The sequence below is a fragment of the Macaca thibetana genome, chromosome 1, assembly GCF_024542745.1.
Source record: "Macaca thibetana thibetana isolate TM-01 chromosome 1, ASM2454274v1, whole genome shotgun sequence".
Classification (NCBI taxonomy): Eukaryota; Metazoa; Chordata; class Mammalia; order Primates; family Cercopithecidae; genus Macaca; species Macaca thibetana.
The window spans coordinates 183,690,267-183,710,004 of NC_065578.1; the positions used below are offsets into that span (position 1 = coordinate 183,690,267).

Here is a 19,738-nt window from a genome sequence, read left to right on the forward strand (position 1 = left end):
GGAGACCAAGACCATCCTGTCTGACACGGTGAAACCCCATCTCTACTAAAAATACAAAAAATTAGCCGGGCACGCTGGCGGGCACCTGTAGTCCCAGCTACTCGTGAGGCTGAGGCTGGAGAATGGCGTGAACCCTAGAGGTGGAACTTGCAGTGAGCCAAGGTTGCGCCACTGCACTCCGTGGGTGACAGAGTGAGACTCCATCTCAAAAAAAAAAAAAAAGAAGTTGGAATAAATGAGCAGATATCTATCGGTGTATTTCCCATAGCATACAGTTTGATTTTCTTGCCTTAGAAAAGAAGTCATACCAAATGAAGACAGGAGACAATATATATGGGATAGACACACAGAATACATTCCTTAAACAGAAAACATTTTATATGTCTTAAAAGGACCATCTATCATCAGTTACTTATTCCATAGTCAAAAGCATCACCAACATTGTTTTAGTTTCACTCATCTATAATAACTCTATCCTACATAAATTCTTAAAACATTAAACAAAATCTACTCCAAAGGGTTAAAAGTGAAATGTTCTCCCAAAGCTGCCTTCGGTCTTCATATTTTGCAGCTATTGTAGGTATTATTCTAAGAAAGACAATAAATATGTTGCATTTATTGTATGTATTATTCTAAGGTGACAAATTTGCTTATTTCTGAGCCTAAAAAACAAAACCTGCTACATCTAAAGAGACTTTTTTGTTGTTGAATGACTTCTATCTTCATTCTTTAGATGCATTTCATACTGAAAAACTTATCGTGCAAATTATCTTTTTAATACAAATTTTAATGCTCTCAGTGGAAGACCTTCTGATACGTGTCCTCATCTTGGCTCTTCAGGTAGTCTCCCATTTGAATTTTAATATATTATTCTCCATCCTTTTGGTTTTTAAAGTGAATAAGCTTCGGTTTCCTCAATTTATGTTGTGAATTTATTTTTGAGTTTTATATTGGGTTGTTATCTGCTAAATCGGTCATCAAAATGTTAAGTTGCCATCTTCCAGCTTTCTCCTCTGCACCAAGAGAAACAAGCAGATGAGAACACAGTGCTCATCTGGATTTCTCAATCATTTTGACTTGACAGCTCTTATTCAGAAATCACATTCTTCTTTAGAATTTATCTGTATTTTGGTAAACTGTAATGATGCTGAGTGACTGATTATTAAAAAGCAGGATGTGAGTTTAATCAGGAACTATTTTAAAAATAAACACTTCAGTTAAATTGGCAAAAAACAAAACAACAACAAAAAATTCCTCAGTCACCTAGCAATCACTTCCCTGGAAGTAATCAGTATTGCCAGTTCCTTGTTAAAACGTTCCAGAAATTATCAAAACTCAAACATGATTCAACATAATAGATTACATATACTAGGTTCATCTTGCTTTTTTTCAATTACTATATCAGTACATGAAACACAGTTGAGTTTTGCTATCTGATCCTGAGACTCAGTTTCTTTTAAAAGGTTAGTCAATTTATTATGTCAGATATATTTTATCCTAATTCCTTTGTTATGCTTTCTGCTTTACTGGCTCCCAACTATGAGCAATGAAGAAATTGATGGGCTGGGAACAGAGGCTCATGTCTGTTATCCCAGCACTTTGGGAGGCTGAGGCAGGAGGGACTGCTTGAGACCAGGAGTTAGAGACCAGCCTGGGCAACATAATGAGACTCTGCCTCTACAACTTAAAAAAAAAAAAAACAAAACTTAGCTGGGCATGGTGGCATGTGCCTGTAATCCCAGCCACCCGGGAGGCTGAAGCTGCAGTGAGCTATGATTGTGCCACTGCACTCCAGCTTGGGTAACAGCAAGATCCTGTCTTTAAAAAAAAAAAAAAAAAAGAAAGAAAAGAAAGACATTGATATATTTCTACTCCCACCCTCCATACTTTCCTTCCATCTTCAACCAAATTTTAATTATCCTTTTCTTAGAGTTTAGATTTATGCCTTCAAATATGTGTATATATCCTGTTTACATGATTTTGTTTCCTCAAGGTCTGACAATCTTATAGTACAAACACTTTATTTCCTGCAAATTAGCATAATGGATATCCCCACAGGCTTGATTAGATTTATGTTTGATCTCTTTGACAATACTATAAGTGATGCTATGTTCTAAAGAGGGGCACATAATATCTGGTCATCTCTTTTTTTTGTGTTGTTAAGAGCCATTATTAGTCAATTTCTAGATGCATTACTTTGAGAGTTTTAATAGCAGCATTCTGTCAATTCCTTTTCATTATTTAGTTGGAACACTCTATAGATGTATGCTTCCCCTCCTGTTCTTTGCTTATGCAGCTGTATAAATTCATTTAGGAATGCCAATTCCTAGATGCACAAGCTATTCACAGAGCTTTTTTTTTTTTTTTTTTTTTTTTGAGACGGAGTCTTGCTCTGTCACCCAGGCTGGAGTGCAGTGGCCAGATCTCAGCTCACTGCAAGCTCCGCCTCCCGGGTTTACGCCATTCTCCTGCCTCAGCCTCCCGAGCAGCTGGGACTACAGGCGCCCGCCACCTCACCCGGCTAGTTTTTTGTATTTTTTAGTAGAGACGGGTTTCACCGTGTTAGCCAGGATGGTCTCGATCTCCTGACCTCGTGATCCGCCCGTCTCGGCCTCCCAAAGCGCTGGGATTACAGGCTTGAGCCACCGCGCCCGGCTACCATTTTAAAGAAAGTGAATTAGTTCCATCATCCTCTATGTTGAGTCATCAGTTTTTTTTAGTATCATATAAACTCATAGAATTAAATATATTTGATGGGCTTCAAAATATTGCAATTATTATCCTTATTGTAGCCTGAAATAATTCTTCAAGTGAATTCCTAAGCTATTTAATGTGAACCTAGTTTTATTTTTTTTTAATTTTTTTTATTTTTATTGTTATTATTATACTTTAAGTTCTAGGGTACATGTGCACAACGTGCAGGTTTGTTACATATGTATACTTGTGCCATGTTGGTGTGCTGCACCCATCAACTCGTCAGCACCCATCAACTCGTCATTTACATCAGGTATAACTCCCAGTGCAATACCTCCCCCCTCCCCATAATAGGCCCCGGTGTGTGATGTTCCCCTTCCCAAGTCCAAGTGATCTCATTGGTGAACCTAGTTTTAAATAGCTTCCTTGCTGGTCTGGTATGACAAGACGTTCCAAACTCAATTTATGTAACTAGGATATCCTTGTATATACAATTTGAATTATCTCCTAATTATTCATTTGCTTTATATCAAATTATACAACAATGGTCTCAGAATACTACCACCAATATAATCAAAACAAAATAATCTTGCATATGCTCACCCTTTCTTCTTCCACTATTTTGTGTAACTGTACTTTGTCTACATTAGCAGAGTACATTGCCACTAAATACTGCATTACTCTCCCCCCAACTCTCATTTGATCTTAGTTATATAAATGGCATTCACTTTCAGTCCTTTTATCAATGTCTCTCTAGTGTGATTTTGGTTTTCTGATGTTCATTCTCCAGTAGATTCCTCAGGAAGGGCTCATGGGAACAAGAGTTCTTGAATTCTTGCATGGTGATAATAGCTGGTCTGGCTCTCTGGAACTGAAAGTCAGTTTTGCTAGCTAAAGAATCTTTGGCTCATGCTTTGGGTATATAAAATAAGTTACTCCCTTTTCATCTAGCTTAAAACATTGCTGTGAGAATGTCTAATAATTTAACTTTTGTTTCCTTTATAAGTCACTTGCTGTTTTTGTTTAAATGCCCAGGACAAATTTTTTTCTTTTAAGTCCAGAAATTTGATATTTGGTCATTCTGAGTTGATATTGTCAGATATGCAGTGTGCTCCTCCATCTAGTCTCAAATCTTCCATTCCAGTAAGGTTTACTTGAATTCTAGTTTTTAGGATTCATTCTGTTTCCTTCTTTGGCTTTATTACTCATGTTGGCTCTTCTTTGCCTGCTTAATACCTGTCATTTTCTCTTGAATCATCTTTATCTTTCCTTTTTTTCCCTAAGATTTTCTTACGTAAAATTTCAAACAGAAAAAGTTGAAAGAACTGGATACTGAACTCTACCACTATAGAGCTGCTATGTCATCTGTGTATCCATCCATCTACCAACCCATCTTATCTTTTATATATATTTCAAAGTGACCTGTAGACATCAGTAGCCTTTACCCTAAAATAGGCCAGCATTACAGCATTAACTAGAAATCAGTATCTGTTCACTTTTAGGTAAAATTTACACAAGTGAAATGCACACAACTTAGGTTTCCCAGTCAATTAGCCCCGATAAATGCAGAATTGCGTAACCCAAACCCCTATTCAAGATACAGAACACTTCCATCACCTCAGAAAGTTCTCCCTTTCCCAGTCACCCCTAGAGACAATTTTTTCCACCACAGAGTATCTTTGGCTATTGTATTATTTCATATAAAAGACATTCTACAGTATGCTGCTGTGTGAGACTTACTTCAGCAACTATTTTTCAGATTCATCCACACTGGTTCATGTATCAGCTGTTTACTTCTTTTTAATGTGGAATAGTATTTTGTTGTACAAACATACCACAATCTCTTCATTCATTCCCTTATTGATGAATAGTAGGGTTATTTCCAGTTTTGGGCAGCTATAATGTATAAAGCTGTTATGAATACTCTTTATCGTGTAAGTCTTTGAGGACACAGACTTTGAATAAATATCTGGGCGTGTAATTCTGGGTCAAAGGACAAATACATACTTATAGGAAATTGTAAGAACATTTTCTACAGTAGTTGTACCATTTTATACTTCCACCAAAAATGTGAGTTTATCATATGTTTATCAGTCACTCATATCTGCATTTGTGAAGTCTCTGTTCAAACCTTTGGGCCATTTACAAAAAGAACTGTTTGGCTTTCTATTATGGAGCTATAGACTGGCCTTTATGTATTCTGAATATAAGTCCTTTGTTAGATGTATGATTGTAAATATTTCTTCCCAGTCTGTGGTCTGCCTATTCAATTTTAAATGGGGTCTCCTAAATAGAAGCTAATTTTGATGAAGTCTCATTATCAGTTTTCTTTTAACTGAATACTGCTTCTGTATCCTAAGAAACCTTTGCCTGTCCAGGTCATTAATATATTTTAATTCTTCTAGAAGTTTTAGAGCTTTAATTTTTTCATTTAGGTCTATGATACATCTTGAAATAATTTTTGTACATGGTGTCAGGTTGAGGTTGGGTTTCTTTTCTTTTTTTTTGTATTCAGTTGTATCTTGCGTTCAGTTGTTCCAGTATCATTTGTTGAACATATTTTTGCAAGCTCCTGGTTTTAAGTAATCTTTCTGTATCAGCCTGCCAAAGTGCTGAGGTTACAGACAAGAACCACCATGCCCAGAGCTGAAAATACTTTCTTATCCCTTTTGAATTCCTTTGGCACCTCTCTCAAAAATCACTTCAGTGTATATGGGTGGATCTCCTAAGCATGTACTGTATAGCCAGACAAATTCATGGGTTTGTTAGTATCTACAAATAGCCTGCAGGAATTTTGATGGGGACTATGTTGAATCCATACATTAATGTTATCATGTTCATATGTTATCAATAATGAGTCTTCTCACCCATGAGTATGTAATACCTCTCCATTTATTACTCTTCAACTTCTCAACAATGTTTATTAGTTTTTGGTGTACATGATTTATGTTTCTTTTGTTAAACTTATTTCCAAGTAATCTCACGATATAATAAACAGAATTTTTAAAATTTCATTTTGATAGTTTGCTACTTACATATGAAGATACAATTGATTTCTGTATACTAACCTTGTATATTTGACCTAATAAACTAGTTCTAGTAGCTTTTTTCATGGATTCCTTAGTATATTCTACATGAACAATCATGTTTTCTACAAATAAAGTTTAACTTTTTCTCTTTTAGGTTTTCATGCCTTTTATTTCCTTTTCTTATTACACTGGTTAGAACTTGCAATACAATGTTGAACAGAAGCCGTATGACTGGATATACTTGCCTGTTCCAGATTTTAAGGGCGAACTGTTCAGTGTTTCACCATTGAGTATGACAAGTATATTAATAGGTTTTCACCAATGCACTTTATCAGAATGAGGAATTTCTTCTCTATTCCTAGTTTTCTGAGAGCTTCAATTGTGGATGGGTATTAAATTTTGATAATTCTTTTTCTGCAGCTACCAAAATAATCACATGGCTTTTCTTCCTTATTATTCTATTAAAATGGTGAATTACCTTAATTCCTTTTGAAATGTTACTTCAACTTTGCATTCTGAGGATAAACCCCTCTTGTTCAGGGATTGCTGAATTCAATTTACTACTGTTTTGTAATAGACTTTTTGTGTCCACGTTATGAGAAACATGTCCTAATTGGTTTCTTGTAATGTCTATGTCAAGCTTTAGTAGCAGGAGAATGTATTCATAGAATGAGTTGGGGAGGCCAGGCATGGTGGCTCATGCCTGTAATCTCAGCACTTTGGGAGGCTGAGGTAGGAGGACTGCTTTAGGCCAGGAGTTAAACACCTGTCTGGGTAACACAGTGAGACCCTGTCTCTAAAACAATTTTTTGTTTTAATTGGCTGGGCATGGCGCCACATGTCTGTAGTCTCAGCTACTCAGGAGGCTGAGGCAGGAGGACTACTTGAGAGCAGAAGTTCAAGGCTGCAGTAACCCAAGATCATGCCACTGTACTCCAGCCTGGGTGACAGTGACTCTTTAAAGGAAAAAAAAAAAAAAAAAAAAAAGAATGAGTTGGGGAGTATTATCTGCTATTTTAAGAAACAATCTGTATATGACTAATATAATTTCTTCCTTAAATGTTTTACAGAATTCACCAGCAAAACCAACATACATCCTTTTCAGTCTTACTGTACCACTTCGAATAAAATATAAGAATCTTGCAACCCTATAGTTCCAGGTACTGCCCCTCCACTCATTATGCAGTAGTTTTCATATGTATTACATGTTCATGTTATAAACCCAATTATTTAATGCTGTAATTTTTGCTTTAAACAGTCATATATTTTAACTGATCAAAAAAGGCAGTATTTCATATATGCCCAGATATTTACTACATCCTTTATTCAATCCTTCCTGAAGATTAAAGTTCCAATCTGGCATTATTTCCTTCAGCCTGAAGAATGTTATTTAGCATTCTTATAGTATCAGTCTGCTTGCAATTCTGATTACCTGAAAATGTCTATCTCATCATCTTCATTCTTGATATTATCACTGGATATAAAATATTGGGTTAACAGTACTTTTCTTTTGTGTACATTAAAGATGTCATTCCATTGTCTTCTAGCATTGCTTCAAGAGGTCAGCCATCATTTGTATCACTGTTCTCCTGTATGAAGTGTGTTATTTTTAGTCTGGCTGCTTTCAGAATTTTCTACTTATATTTGGTTTTCTGCATTTTTACTATGATGTGCCTATGTAAGGTTTTCTCTGTATTACTTGTTTGGGGTTTTCTGGGCTTCTTAGATTTATAAACTTCTTTCACAAGATTTGGGAAACTTGGGTCATTATTTTTTCAAATATATTTCTGCTGTGCTTTCTTGGGCTCCAATTATATTAATAGATACATTAGACCATTTGGTATTATTCCACAGGTCTCAGGTCACTCAAGTTCTGTTTTGTTTCCCTGTTCTTCAAATTGGATAATTTCTATTGATCTGTCTTGAAGTTTACTAATGCTTTCTTCTGCCATTTTCAATGTATTAGTGAATTTTTTTACTTCAGATATTTTAAGTTGTGAAAATCACTTGGTTTTTATAGTTTCTTTTTCTGCACTGAAATATCTTATCTACTCATTCACTCTGAATACATATTCCTTTATATCCCTTTAATATAGTTAAAAGAGTTACTTTAAAACCTTTTTTGCTGACTTCAATAACTGCACCATCTCAGAGTTTCCATTGATTACCTTCTCTTTGTCAAAGGGTCACATTTTCTTGTTTCTTACTATATCTAGTAATTTTGGTTTGTGTTCCAGGCATCATGATAGATGTATTGTAGAGAATCTGGAATCTTTTATGCTCCTTTGGACAGTATTGTTTAAGTTTGGCTGAACTTCAACCCAAAATCTGCCACCCTGTATTGGGCAACAGCTGAAATATCTTCAGTTCTTTCAGCCTTAAAAGAACAGAGGCTGCTCTATGTCTGCCCCAAGCATGTGCAGTTAAAGTTCAGGCAGAGAGCTGAGCAGAGCTTATGTGCCAGACACTGTTCTAAGTGCCTCATTTTTAAGTCATTTAAACTTCACAAAACTCTATAAAGTAGGTATTATCTTGACCTAACATATTGTCTATAAGATAGCACATAGAATTATGTATCTTAACCATTAGGTTATACTATTTCACAGTATCTATGTTTTTACCTATAAATATCCTACAATTTTCATGGCACAGTAGTTAAGAGTTAGAATTCTGAAGCCAGACTGCCCAGGTTAAAATCTTGGCTCCACCTATTACCAGATGTTTGATGCTTAAGCAAGTTACTTCTCTGTGCCTCTATTTGTTGTGAAAACAAAACGAACATAACCCAATATGGAAGATGCTCTGAATAGAGCCTGGCACACAGTTAACATATGTATAGGACTTATCTTTTTAAAAACTGGATATATGGCATTATCTGAATTATTCTCCAACTTGATTTTTTTTCACTCAATATTATGGTTTTAAAAATCATCCATGTTGCAGAGCAGATTTATTTTATACTACTACATACAATTCCATTGTATAAATGTCAATATCCACTATCCTACTGATGACCGTTTGTTTCTCATTTGTTCCTATGTTGTGCTGTGCACTTCTTTACACGTCTTCATGTGTACATGTGCAAGAATTTCTCTAGAGTGCAAATGTAAAAGTGGAACTACTGGATCCTTGAGGGTGCACACCTTCAACTTTACTTGATAATGCCAAAGTGCTCCCTAAGAGCATTTTGTCCCACACACAGTGTATGAGGTATTCTGCTTCTCTGCATCCCCACTGACACTTGGTATAATACTGTCAGATATTAATGAGATAATCTTTATTCTAATAATATTGTAACAACAAGTGGTAAAAATATCCTTCCTATACATAATCAACTATTTGTTAAATATCATATTCTCAAGTCTCATAATAAAGGCACTAAAATGCAAAACAAAATGCTTCCATTTTAGAGTATAGACCTGGAGAATCCAAGGAGTAGCTACAAAATTTCCATCTATCACAAGAAATATAAACCATAAAAAATTAGGGTTGGGGAAAAGCAAAACACTTACCTCATACTCTCCAAGCAGTTTAGAAATAAACAAACCCTCTGGGAACTTAGATACAACCTAATAAATAGAAAGTGAAATACAATATAGACACAACTGAAATGCTGACTGACACAATATTAAAATAATATAAACAAATAACAAAGGAAAAAGTAACATTATTAAATGAATTTTAGTCATATTACATTGTTTTTTAAAAAATGATTTTCCAGTTTTAAAAAACATCAGAACAAAAGAGACTGTGATTTCCAACATTTCCAGAGTTGAGAAATCATTATTACATGATATTGCAATACCATAACTCTCCAGAAATTCCTGCACTTCTTTAAGCTCAGCTAACACATTTAACTTCAGCTCACATAAAACATCCTATAGCACAATTTCAATCATTTTAATTACTAGAAAAGAAATGCAATAGACACTACAAAAAACTTTGGAAAATACAGTTAAGCAAAAATAAGATCTGTAAACAGCATTATTGTCCATAATGAACATCAAAATATCTATTTAATATTAAAATAAGTCAATATTTCTATAGCCAGCTTTTAAGTATCATACCAAAGACATCTTTCCATGTCAGTAAAAACAGATAAACATTTTTACTGGCCACAGATATTTCAAAATATTAAAGACACCTAAATTTATTTGATCTTCTATTTTGTTTCTTATTTTTCATCCCAAATATTGCAATGATTATCCTCATGCCTGAGTTCTGCACACTAGTTCAACGATTTTTAGAATAATTTCCTGAAAGTAGACTTACTCGATCCCAATAAAGTATAAAAATCTTTGTTTTCTAAATTTTTCCAGATATATTTTATACAAAATTCTAATTCAAGCTTCAGAAAAATATAAAGTAAAAATTATTTCAAAATCCTGTGACCCAGGGACAGCCATTGCTACATTTAAAGAAACATCCTTTCAGAAACCCCTGTATGTGTGCACATATGTTATTCATGATTTTATATGAAAGAACAATTCTAAACACACTATTCTGTAAAACCTGCTTTTAAAGTCCAACAATATGTCAAGGAGAAACTTCCATGTAAACTAAGAGAGACATACATAAACTTTCTTATAAGCTACATGACATCCCTAGTTTGGAGAATATCCAATATCGATAAATAACCAATCCTTTAAAATTAATGCCTAATTTTTCTCTAATTTTTGGTACCACAAAAAAATCATATTCACTCTTGTAAACGCAGCCTTTGGGAGGCTGAGGTTGGGGAATGCCTAGGGCCAGGAGTTCAAGACAGGCCTGGGCAACACAGCAAGACCCTGTCGCTACAAAACCTTTTTAATTAGCTGGGTGTGGTGGCATGCACCTGTAGTCCCAGCTACTCAGGAGGCTGATGCGAGAGGATTGCTTGAGCCCAGGAGTTGATGGTTGCAGTGAGCTATGATTGCACCACCGCATTCTAGCCTGGGTGACAGAGCAAGACCTCATCTCTTTAAAAAAAAAAAAAAAAAAGTCATATTGAACATCCTTTAACAAATAATGATTGGACACTTGCTCAAGTGTCTAAACAAACAGACAAAAACAGGGCCTGAATGCATCAAGGTTTTTACATCTAGTAAAATCATGACAGTTGAAATGGAATAATATAAGGCAGTACAAGTTGTAATAGCACCTTGATTACTCGAAGCAAGATTAACAGCTCCCACCAAAAATTTAAGTGTACATAACTCTTTGGCTCAATACATAACACCAAAGAGCTTTCCCTTATTAGTAAGGCAAAACAAGTAAGACCAATGACATAAACAGGCAATTCACATAAAAAATATATATGACTACTAAGCATATGAAAAGATGCTTAATGTGAAAATCAAAGAGATAAACTAAAACAATGTGATTGGATAATAACACCTGTCAGTGGGAGTATAAATTTGTTCAAGCATTTTAGAGGGCAATTTAGTAATATTTATAATCAAAACATAAGATGCCTCTGACTAGCAATTCCACTTCTAGAAAAATGTCCATGGACACTCACTGGAGTACTTTTTCCACAGCCAAAGATAAAAACACCAAAACTTTAATCAATCATGGATCTCTACATGAAACAGGGTACATCAATATAATGGGATACCACACACTAGAATAATATTTAATGTACATTTATAAAATTGGCATTTGGAAAGATCTTGAACTGTTTGTCAACAGTGATTTATTGGGATGGGGGGAAGAAGGAAAGGAAGACAGAACTTATGGAAGAACTTATTTGCTGAATAGTTTTACGTTAAAAATTTTTAGGAGTGCGTATTTTGTTTCTTTTTCTTATTCTAAAAGAATTGTCACTTAGTTTGCAGTATATTAGAAAAGATTAGATGTAAACTAATACTTGCAGACAAACTCAACCACAAATGATATATAAATTTATAAATCAATTATTATTGTCTCACAGAAACAGAAATTACTTACAAATTTTATCTTATGTTTTAGTTCTGAACTGATAGTTCCTCCAGGTCCAATTTGTGCAATAACTGATTTGAATGTGTTCTCCAGCTATGAAAAAATAAAAAAAAAGTCAAGTCATAGTCCCCCTGCCCAAAGAAAGTCAAAGGTAGATCTAAACAGTATGTAAAGAAAAAATGTATAAAAGGAGACATATTGTAATTAAATAGACAAAATACTGTTCTTAAGAGGAACTGTAACATTTCATACCGTATGAAATACACTTAGAGTAGATAGAATCATTATGAAACTAAATACTGAGGAATTTTCTAGGTTAACTAACATTCTCTAACACAATTATTCTAAAGTCTATTACTCAATCCCATATTCTTACCCAGAAAGAATTGTTACTAATTTTCTATTTATGAAAGTATTCCATGTTTATTACAAAGCATACTTAATGAATGCCTAATGCAGGAAAGAGATGGGATGGTGGAACGTTCCTGGATGGTGGGACAACTGGCCCTAAAGGGCAGGAAGGAAAAGTTTTTCTGTTGTAATGGAAGCAAAGAGAGTGGGGGAAAGGGTAAGGGTACAAAGAAAGGCTCTGTGAATGTGGAGTCAGAAGTACGGACAGTTAATATCTGATAGCTCCTGCATTCTCTGAGTTCAGCAGCAAGGCCCACTCCTGAAAGTAGAAGGAAAGAGGAGGGAGGTCAGACATTTCAGAAAGTAGAAAAAGTGGGAAAATAAAGTTAAGGAAATATTGGATGATAACCTGAACTTAGCAGGTAGGAAGTGAGGACAGGAGGAATCTGAGTTAAGACAGTAGGAGTCTGAGGATTTTAGTAGAGAGAATTCAATGGCATACAGAGGCCCCACTAAAATAAAATAATCATGCATGGGAATAATTGAAAAGTAAGCTGGAAGGACAGGAGGATGTGATCAGAAAGTAGCAGGGAGAATATCCATTTAGCCAAGGTCCAGTGAAGAGCCACAGCAGAACTAAAGCAGAGTGAAAGATTGTGGAGTTATGTTCAGTCGACATTAAAGTTGATAACTGAATAAAAAAAAAAAAAGTTAAGTCACAAAGATATAAAGAAAAATACCAATTACCTAAAATCCTACCACCCAGACATAATCACTATTAATACTTTTTCCTTCTCAACTGTTTCTTTTGGTCTTTCTTCTTACTCTTACTTGGCCTGACATAACTTACAAACTGTGTGCCCTTTTAGGTCTCAGTTTCTTCACCCGAAAAATGAAGACAATCTCCATCTCTCACAAGGCTGACAAGAAAACTAAATGTGATGAGGCACAAAGAGTGCATAACATAATGTGTGGCACATGGTGTGAGCATGACCCTTGCCTGCTCCCCTGGCAAGCAGCGCTTACCATTGCAGGATTCTCCCTCTGGCACTGACTACTCTTCTTTTCATCCAATATCATTGGCACAGCATTCAGTGGAAACCCCTCCAAGTTTTGGCAAGTGCATGGCTCCCTATCAAGCTTCTGAGGGTTTTCCCCTATTTTCACATTTTCTTGGGCATTTCCATGGGTCTGGGAAAGAGAGGATTAGATACCTATGATTACATCATTAGCTTTAACAAAAGGTCCTAGCCCTTAGTCTTAGATTCTCATTTCTTCTGTAGTTGCCATGCGATAATTTCCTAAAGGTCTCCCAGTGATCAGTAAGATAATCTTTCTAAAGATAACTGATCTTTCCATCCCAAGGTTCTCCCGCCATTTGCAGATTCGATAACAATAACGTATTAAATTATCACTGTGCTAGGTGTTTCAGGGACAAAAGATGATTACCTTTGATGGTGTAATTCCTCTCAAGGCACTTACAATTACGTAGGAAAGTGAGATCAACGCATAAACATCTATAACCTAAGGCTGTAAGTACCATTAAGCTGTAAATACACAGAAGGCTTCCTTTTGTAAGGACCTTGCAGGGTGGAGAGAATTCTGCAGACAGACATGGTAGAGAGAACACTGAAGGTAGAAGGAACTTCATAAAGAAAATTGAATAAAATAGTTTGCCTAAGGCATTAGGGAAATAGTGAAAGAAAAACTAGAAAGGTAGATTAATGTCCTATTACAGAATACCTTAAATGCCAAGCTAAGAAGTTTTTCTTGGTTATACAGGCAAAAACAGAGATACTGATACTAGAGATTTTTAGCAAGGGAAAGAGATTATCAGAACTGTAATCTGGCAACAGAAAATTAGATTGGATGGGTGAACAACCAGTTAGGAAACCACTGCAACTCTCTAGGCAAGAGTTTTAACTGGGGTGCTGGGAGAGAATAGAAAAAGAAGGGATATGACAAAGGTGGAATCCACAGAAATTAGGAAAGACAATAGAGAGGAAGGGTTCTACAGGGATGAATGATGAGACCAGAAACAGCCTCAAGGACCTCAAATTCTGTGTAGGAAACAAAAGTACCATGGAACAGAGAGGCTGTTGTTATTTTTTAATCAATTCTAAAAGTTTGGAAAACTGGGAGCTAAATGGCAGGATGGTGATTACAGACTTGATGTGTCTCTCTGGATCATGGCTTATGACAAAGGTTAGCAAATTATGGCCTCTTTTTGTGCTTCCCATAAGCTAAGAATGGTTATATTTTTAAATGGCTGTGGGAAAAGGTATTATTTGGTGACGTGAAAATTATATGAAATTCAAATTTCAGTGTCCATAGTTTTATTAGAACACAATCATATTCACTCATTCATGTATTGCCCATGGCTGCTCTTGCGCTGTAAGGACAGTGTTTAGTAGATGCAGAGAACATTTAGCCTGCAAAGCCTCAAATATTTACTATGTAGTCTATAAGAGGAGATATTTGCCAATCTTGGGTTTAAGATAGCAAAATGATGAGCAAAATGATGAGCTTTTAGCTAGGAATAGAATGCTTCTGAAAAAAGTAAGAAAGTTTATCTCAAGCAAAATGTCTAAATTAAGGTGACTTTAAACTGAATGCAGTGGAGATTTTTTAAAGCCCAGGAAAAGTTGGGGATATCTATAATCATAGAGGGCAGAAGTTATAATGTGGAAGAGAAAAGTAAGATTGGGAGGTAATCAGTGATTTCAACAATGCTTTTAGTGTCAGATGCCTGTACGTCAAACATGAAGAATGGGAAATAAATCAAGTTAATGAGATAGAACTAGAAAACGAAGATGGAAAGTAACAAAATACACTATATTCAGATAGGAGCTTATAGGACCACAGAAGAGAAAGAGCTTTGAATCAAAAAGATATACTTTTCAGAAAAATGAACCAAAACATGAATAGGCAATAAAATAGAAGACTAAGTAGCAAATTAAAGCATAAAGCTGAACCTCAAATAAATACACATTAACAGATACAGTTATTTGCCCATCAAATTATAAAATTTTAAAAATACCCACTTATTCATTCAACAAATATGGATTGAGATCATACTATGTGCTTCACACCATATTAAGTGCTGGATATACAGAGGTAAATAAACTAGATACGGTCCCTGTCCTCATGGAACTTGCAGAGGTAGACCTGAATTGATCATAAATATATGTAATTACAATTATTATAATGAAAAAAACCCACAGTACACATGATCTTACTTACATGGGAAGTGCATGAAAGTCAAACTTGTAGACACAGAGTAAAATGATGGTTACCAGACACTAAGGGGTGGGAGGACTGAGAAGGCATTGGCCAAAGGACACAAAATTTCAGTTAGGAGGAGTAAGTTCAGAAGATCTATTGTGTATCATGTTGACTACACTTAAAAATATATTTTGTATTTGAAAATTAAGAGTAAATTGTAAGTGTTCTCATCACAAAAAAATGACAAGTATGTGAGGTAATACATGTCAAACAGCTTGATTTAGCCATTCCAGAATGTATACATACATCAAAACATCAAGTTGTGTACCATACATAAAATTTTTACTCGTCAATTAAAAATATGTTTAAACATCCCTCCCCTGAGTGTCACAAAAGGATGCCTGAAGGTATCAAAGGCAATGCAGGTGAGTGGGGAGGGATCTTTGAAGGAAACTGTCCATTTGTACGGAGTAACAGCAAAGGTACAAGGAAAGGAGCACACACACAATCTATGCGAGTGTCAAATGAAACAATTCTTATGGATGACAGCCTAGCCACATACAGGATAAGCCATTAAAAGTAAACATTCCTTTCAATCAGTGATGGCTCTTCTAGAAATTTATCCTGTGGAGTAACAGAGATGTGCGCATACTTGAGCAAGATTTTCATCATAAGGTTATTTTTAATAGCAAAAACTGAATATAGAGCAAATGCCCAACTTAGGCTATAAGTTAAATTACGGACATCATACCATCAGCTAAAATTATGTTGCATTAGAATATTTAATAATGTGGCACGTTAACAATGCATAAGAGGAAAAAAAGCAGGTCACAAACTAAGAACCAGAATGATTTTAATTTTTTAAGTCAAATTTTCACGTGATAAGAGTACACAGGTGATTTTTATTTTCTTCTGTGCTTGTCTGTATTGCAAGTTTTCTGTAATCAATCTATATTACTTTTGTAATAAAAAATTTAAAAACAGACAACTGGATAATTTAGAAACATCTAATGATGAATGCATTTTGGAAAAAGGATGCACGAGGCTAAAAGCAGAAAGAAACAGAAGTTACATCTCAGATGAATATACTTCAGACCTTTTGGCCATATGGGAAAACATTAATACATTTCTTACAAAGATCACAAAACTGGCACAGAAACATACAGCAGCAGTGCTTTCAGCTGCTTAAGTATTTGTTGGGTATATGCTATAGTATAGATGTATCCCTCTCTACCCCCACTCCCCAAATCCCTAAGTTGAAATCCTAACCCCCAAGGTGATAGTATTAGGAGATGGAGCCTTTGGGAGGTGATTAGCTCATGAGGGAAAGGCCGCTGTGAATGGGATTAGTGCCCTTATAAGAGAGGCCTTGGTGAGATCCCTTGCCCCTTCTGCTTTGTGAGTACACAAGACCTCTATCTATGAATGAGGAAGAAGGCTCTCACTGGACACCTTATATGCCAGAGTCATGATCTTTGACTTCTCAGCCTTCAAGAATGTTGAAAAATAAATGTTTGTTGTTTACAAGCCACCCAGTTTGTTGTAGCTTGTTACAGCAGCCAGAACTAAGACCCTATAAATAGGATTATGTAGGGTCTGACTTATTTGACTAAAAGCCAGGCAGGATGGAATTTGATTTGCCATACTTCATCTGAACTTGTGGGAAAATAGCTATAGAACAGCTACTCTAAGTTGGCCAGAGAATATAACCCCCAGAGAACTGCATTAATTAACCCACTGAGTAGTTCCTTCTGAGAATTCTTAATATATCCAATTATTTATCAAGGATACTCTTGAACTACAGTTGAGTCAGGTTATCAGGTGAAATAAAATGGTTCACCTCTTATATGCAATGCCAAGCAAAGCATCTAATTCATGTAAAAACTATCAATTGTTTAGGTGCAAATTAAAAGTTACGTGCAAACTAAGACCACCCTGATTTCATTTAGATGAGAAGGTATTTCTTTGTCCAAGTTTATCTACCTTAATCTCATGGTGAATGTTACAATAAGGTCTTGAATCTGTAAGACAGAGGGGGCAGGAAACAGGTAGAATGGAGTACTCTTTTTTTGTTTTTTTTTGAGACAAAGTCTCACTCTGTCGCCCAGACTGCAGCACAGTGGCGCAGTCTCCGTTCACTGCAACCTCTGCCTCCTGGGTTCAAGAGATTCTCCCGCCTCAGCCTCCTGAGTAGCTGGGACTACAGGCACGTGCCGCCACACCCCAGCTACTTCTTGTATTTTTAGTAGACATGGGGTTTCACCATGTTGGCCAGGCTGGTCTTGAACTCCTGACCTCAAGTGATCCGCCCACCTCCGCCTCCCAAAGTGCTAGGATTACAGGCATGAGCCACTGCACCTGGCAGGATGGTGTACTCTTAAATGGTATTAAGGCTAGAGATCCTAGAAACGCAAGATCTCTATTCCTTGACGAATTGCTACTCTTAAAGGTAAACACCTATTAACGGAAAGCAATGTAATCTGTGGTCTAGAACTACACACAATGCAGAAAATTCTGATGACCTGGGCTGGACACAGCACCTGAGGCTTCACCCACTAGAAAGTATAGCTAAATCCATACGCTATTCACCCATTAAAATGTTCATTTCTCCTCTAAATTCCCTCTCAAGAGGTCAAAATAAAACTGAATGCCTTTCAAAAGAGGCCTTAAACTGTTCTAACAAATTGCTTTGTGAAATAAAGCAATGGGCAGGAGTGGGATACAAAAGGCCAAGCCAGCCTGTTTCTCTTGCAGGAGGAAAGTGAAGATATTCTGATCCTCATTTTACAAAGGAAAAACTTTTTTTCATTTTAATAATATTTTCTTGTGACAAAAGTGATGCATGTTCACTATGGAAGAACAAAAGATACAGATGATCAAAAAGAAAAAAGTTTACACTTTAACTTTGTTATATGTTTTTCTATGCACATAAAAACATAAACTTGTAGAGTTTTGAGGAAACACCTAGCAAACTAATAGATCTACAGTTTTGAAGAAATGGAAAGATGCAGTTTTTGCAAATAGGATTATGTGAGGTCTGATAATTATGTAGTGTTTGTCCTACCATAAATTAAAATTCATAGTTTAGGAATTAGAACCCACCCCCCTCTCAGAACAAGATTTAAATTGTTCTGGTGGCAAAAACTTCAACTGGAAGTGAACTGTGGTTATTACGCTGCATCTATGAGGAATTATTAGAGCTGCAAAACTCAGGATGAAACTCAAAGAAAATACAGAAGAAAGTGTATCTGCATCTCTCTCACTCCTCAACTTGGAGCCATGCCATGAGCAAATGTCCTCAACTCTGCATTCGTTATTGCCTGGCTCTCACAGTTAAAAGGCAGAGTCTTCCTGCTAAATTCTATAGAGTGGAAAATTTTTGAAAAAAAGAAATATAATTATTTTTTTCTGGAAGTTTTAGCCAGCACAATAAATTTAGAAAATGGAAATAAGAACTTTAAATACTGAAAAGGGAAGAGCAAATCTACTGTTCATAAATGATAGGGTAGTCTACTTGGAAAACCTATGGGAAAACTATTGAAAAACCAAGTTTGCTACGGTAGTTTCAAAACAATATCTAATAGTCAATTTCTTTCTTTCTAAACCATGAGCACTTAGAATTCCAGTCTTAATGGCAAAAACGGTATCACAACTGGCCAGGCATGGTGGCTCATGCCTATAATCCCAACACTTTGGGAGGATGAGGCAGGCATTCAAGGTCAGGAATTCAAGATCACCCTGACCAACATGAGGAAACCCCATCTCTACCAAAAAATACCAAAATTAGCCAGGTGTGGTGGCACACCCCTGTAATTCCAGCTACTTGGGTGGTGGAGGCTGGAGAATCGCTTGAACCCAGGAGACAGGTTGCAGTGAGCTGAGATCGCACCACTGCACTCCAATCTGGGTGACAAAGCAAGGCTCCATCTCAAAAAAAAAAAAAAAAAAAGTATCACAACATATAATATCTAAGAATACAATTTCGAGAAATGTGCCAAACTCTAATAAAGAAAACTACATATCTGCAATGAAAGGCATAAGATTAATACTTGAATAAATAGAGAACTACAACATGTTAATGAATGAATACACTTAATGAAATGCATGAAGTCTCTTCGAATACACTTAATGAAATGCATGAAGTCTCCTCAAAAATTTTAAACTTAATTCTAAGAAATCTCATTGAAATTTTGGAACTTACAAAAACAATTCTAAACTTTCAGGAAAAAAATAGGAAAAAAGCCCGAAAGAAGACTAACCAGGGGAGACTTGTCTTAGAAAACATTAAAATGAACTTTTTAAAAGTAACTTAAAAGTAATAAAAATGGCTGATTAAAAAATCAACTTTGTCAGTAACCAAAAATGGATGTGAAACAATTAGACTCTATGTTTGGCTTTTTGATGAGAAAAAATTTTTGTACTTAACCATCTTTCAAGGATTGACATTTGAGTTAATAACCACACAGAATCCTAAGAGTTATATAATCAGAAACTACGGGAAAAAAAGACACTACCAT

At 35.7% G+C, this 19,738-nt stretch overlaps 1 protein-coding gene across 6 annotated transcripts in view; it reads right to left on the reverse strand.

Moving 5' to 3' along the window:
• Positions 1-19,738, reverse strand: part of TDRD5 (tudor domain containing 5) — a 93,847-nt gene that overhangs the window by 55,473 nt on the left and 18,636 nt on the right. For 4 of the 6 annotated variants that reach the window (XM_050766106.1, XM_050766129.1, XM_050766109.1 and 1 more), the window contains 3 exons: positions 13,023-13,187; positions 11,655-11,738; positions 9,236-9,292 (listed from right to left, as the gene is read on the reverse strand). In XM_050766106.1, coding sequence (XP_050622063.1) covers positions 9,236-9,292; positions 11,655-11,738; positions 13,023-13,187 — 306 coding nt within the window. The remainder of the gene's footprint in view (positions 1-9,235; positions 9,293-11,654; positions 11,739-13,022; positions 13,188-19,738) is intronic. The other 2 variants (XM_050766138.1, XM_050766120.1) reach the window with 1 other exon arrangement.